The sequence below is a fragment of the Rhincodon typus genome, unplaced genomic scaffold (assembly GCF_021869965.1).
Source record: "Rhincodon typus isolate 14 unplaced genomic scaffold, sRhiTyp1.1 hic_rhity00009038, whole genome shotgun sequence".
Taxonomy (NCBI): Eukaryota; Metazoa; Chordata; class Chondrichthyes; order Orectolobiformes; family Rhincodontidae; genus Rhincodon; species Rhincodon typus.
Window position 1 is genome coordinate 866 of NW_025974676.1, and position 3,832 is coordinate 4,697.

At 45.0% G+C, this 3,832-nt stretch overlaps 1 protein-coding gene across 1 annotated transcript in view; it reads left to right on the forward strand.

Moving 5' to 3' along the window:
• Positions 1 to 566: 566 nt before the first annotated feature.
• LOC125482347 (sushi, nidogen and EGF-like domain-containing protein 1) overlaps positions 567 to 3,832 on the forward strand; it is a gene marked incomplete at its 3' end in the record, with an annotated part of 6,281 nt that continues 3,015 nt past the window's right edge. Inside the window, exons 1-3 of the mRNA XM_048594402.1 lie at positions 567 to 673; positions 944 to 982; positions 2,984 to 3,114. Of these exons, the coding sequence (XP_048450359.1) occupies positions 634 to 673; positions 944 to 982; positions 2,984 to 3,114 (210 nt within the window). The remainder of the gene's footprint in view (positions 674 to 943; positions 983 to 2,983; positions 3,115 to 3,832) is intronic.

Below are 3,832 nucleotides of genomic sequence, written 5' to 3' on the forward strand. Positions count from 1 at the left end.
ATGAGGAACAAACAGAAGTTGGCAGAAAAGCTCAGCAGGTCTGGCAGCATCTGTGAAGGAAAAAACAGAGTTAACGTTTCAGGCCCGGTGACCCTTCCTCAGTTCGCACTTTATTTTTGTTCCTGAGATACATCTCCTCTGGTCTGTGGAGCTTTATCCACTATGACGTGGATTAAACCAGAATACCTCCTTCCTCTCCATGCTAATTTGCTCAAATTTGTTCTATTTATTACCCTCATGTACCTTGTATGGTTTGATCTGCCTGTACTGCAAGCAAAACAAAACTTTTCACTGTACCTAGGTACATGTGACAATAATAAATCAAATCAAAATCAAAAATATATTACAGATCCCTCCCATATCTAAACCCACATCATCCTCTCCAGTATATACAGACCCAATGTACTAAATAGCATCCATTTGCTCCAGACACACTTATCAAACATCTTTGGATTTTTCCTTAATCTTACTTGGTACTGTGTGTGTTTTTTTTTTCTTAATATGTTCCCTTTGTTCTCTTAATTTCTATCTTGAAGTAACTCCCTGCACTTTCTGTATTCCTGTAGGACATCTGTTGCTTTGAGCCTGTGGTTACCTACTATAAACTTTCCCTGTGAACCTGACTGAGCTGCAATGGCAGGATCAGTTCAGAGGTTTATATTGATCTATTCTGGTGAGTATTTCACACTCTCACTCGAGTTAAGAATATGACAAACAGTCTTCGAAGGATGGCACTTTTGGAGACAGTGGGATTTTACAAATTGAAGCTGGTTTTGGGAGGGAGTAAGGGCACACCATCAGGAGAGGATCTCAATCCATACATCAAGTTGACTGGGAGATATGAATTGTGAGGGGATGGGGGGAAATCTGTTTGACTAAAATGAGGGGTATATATCCATTCCTGAACTAATATATACTTCACTCCCTTTCTTCTCTGACACAGTATTACTTTTGGAAGCGCCAATCCTGACACATTGTATGGGTAAGACCTTTTTATAATTGAATATTTGTTTTAAAAAAGAAATACAATGTGGCTCGCTGTTCAATCTGTGGAAAGGAGCAAGTTATAAATGGAAATTGGGAGGAGAGAGCTAAAGAAATACGAGAAGGAACATCAGAGACAGAGAGAGGTAGAGATGTAAATAGTCAGAGGGAGAAACAGAAAAGTGGACAATCTGCAGACCTGATGTGGCACAACTGCTTGTGGAGTAGGCCAAGCTGCTCCTTGGCCTGCTGTGTTCATCCAGCCCTGCACCTTGTTGTCTTGGATTCTCCAGCATCTGCAGTTCCTACTATCTCTGCTTGTGGAGTAGTTGGGATTTGAACCTGGGTCTCCTGGGTCAGATGTGTGGACACTGCTACTGCACTACAAAGAAGCACTCTGTTGCAAGCTAAAATCCCAGTCCCAACCATCTACAGCTGCTTCATCAATGACCTTCCCTCCATCATAAGGTCAGAAGTGGCGACGATTGCTGATGATTGCACAATGTTCAGAACTATTCACAACTCCTCAGATTCTAAAGCAGTCCATGTTCAAACGCAACAAGACCTGGACAATATCCAGGCTTGGGCTGACAAGTGGCAAGTAATATTTACGCCACACAAATGCCAGGCTATGACTATCTTCAGTAAAAGGCAATCTGACCACTTTCCCTCGACGTGGAATCACCATCTCTGAATCCCAACTATCTGTATCCTGGGATGTTACTGTTTTTTGGAAACTGAACCAAACTAACCATTGGCTACAAGAGCAGGTCAGAAGCTAGGAATCCTGCAGACAGCAACTCACTGCCTGACTCCACAATCCACAAGGCACAAGTCAGGAGTGTGATGGAATATTCCCCACTTGCCTGGATGGGGGCAGCTCCAACCACAGCTATAGATGGCTGGGACTGAGATTGTAGCTTGCAATAGAGGGGCTCTTCATAGTGCAGTGGTAGTGTCCATGCATCTGAGCCAGGAGACCCAGGTTCAAGTTCCAACTGCTCCAGAGGAGGTTGGACCACATCAGGTCTGCAGATTGTCTACTCTTCTGTTTCTCCCTCTGACTATTTACATCTCTGTCGCTGCTGTTCCTTCTCATATTTCTTTAGCTCTCCCCTCAATAAACTCAACACCATCCAGGCCAAAGCAGTCCCCACTTGATTGGCACCACATCCACAAACATCCCACTCCCTCCACCACTGATGCTAGGTAGCACCAGTGTGTACCAGCTACAAGATGCACTGCAAAAACTCACCAAGGCTCCTCAGACAGCACCTTCCAAACCCATTACCACTTCCATCTAGAAGGACAAGGGCAGCAGGTATATGGGAACACAATCCCCCTGAAAGCTCCCCTCCACGCCACTCATCATCCTGAATTGGAAATATATTGCTGTTCCTTCAATGTCAAAATCCTGGAATTCCCTCTCTAAGGAACATTACTGGTCTACATGGCACATGGGTTATTGCACTTCATGAAGGCAGCTCACCTTCTCAAGGTACACCTCGGGGCGGACAATGAATACAAGCCTGTTCAGAGACATCCACTGCCTGAGTGGAAAAATAACCATAAGAACAGAGACAAAAACCCATTTGAAACCAAAAGAAATTGAACCAAAAAGTGGGAAAATAGAAGAAAGAGCAGATAAATAGACACAATCACACACTCACACACGCAAAGGGGTTTGGTACATGATGAATAGGGGCACAGCATAGAGAGAACAGGATGGTTGTAGCTCTGGGATGGTGCCACACTCCTCTGGAGTAGTAGGATTTGATCTCATGCCTGTTTGGCTCAGATACTACTACAAGAGTTCTCCATTGCCTACATTGTTAGAGTCAGGGCAATCGCTCCCCACCCTCCCACCTCCCCACCTCCCCCCCCCTCCCCACCACTTCCAGACAGAATGATGTTGTGGTTCAGTATATTTTGGATGTTAATAATTATGTTTTGTTTTGGGGGGGGGACGGTGGGGTGTATTGTGGGTTTGGTTTTCCAGGTGACCTGTTTTATCCATTCGGGACAGCTGTTGGAGATGTTGCCAACCCCAAAGAGGATGATGGAGGATCTCCACAGATACCCATCTCGATCAACTTCCCCTTCTTCAAAACATCATACAGCTCCTTATATGTGAGTACAGCTTGGCTGGGGGGTGGGGTTGGGGGGTGGCGGGGGGAGGCCACAGAAATCCTGGGACAGTGACCCAATGTGGAGAGGGTGGGTTTCTGTTCTGGGCTGGGTACAAACATGGCATTTAGTAGTAGGGTCCAAAGGAGCCGTGATTTTGCGACAGGAAATCAAATTAAACTCCAACTGAGCAGTGCACACACACAGCCTGGATGGCAAAGACAATCTCAAGCAAAGAGGGTAGATATGATGTAGATCTAAGTGATTCCATAACCAACAGATCACATCTAAGCTCTGCAGTCCTGACATATCCAGTCATGAATAGTGGTGAACAATTAAACAAAGAGACTTTGGAGTGCAGGTGCATAGTTCCTTGAAAGTGGAATCGCAAGTAGATAGGATAGTGAAGAAGGTGTTTGAAATGCTTGATCAGTGCATTGAGTATAGGCATTGGGAGGGTCCTGTTGCAGCTGCACATGACATTGGTTAGGGCCACTTTTGGAATACTGCGTGCAATTCTGGTCTCCCTGCTACAGGAAGGATGTTGTAAAACTTGAAAGGGTTCAGTGAAGATTTACAAGGATGTTGCCAGGATTGGAGGATTTGATCTATAGGAGAGGCATAATAGGCTGGGGCTATTTTCCCTGGAATTTTGGAGGCTGAGGGGTGACCTTACAGAAGTTTATAAAATCATGAGGGGCATGGATAGGGTAAATAGCCA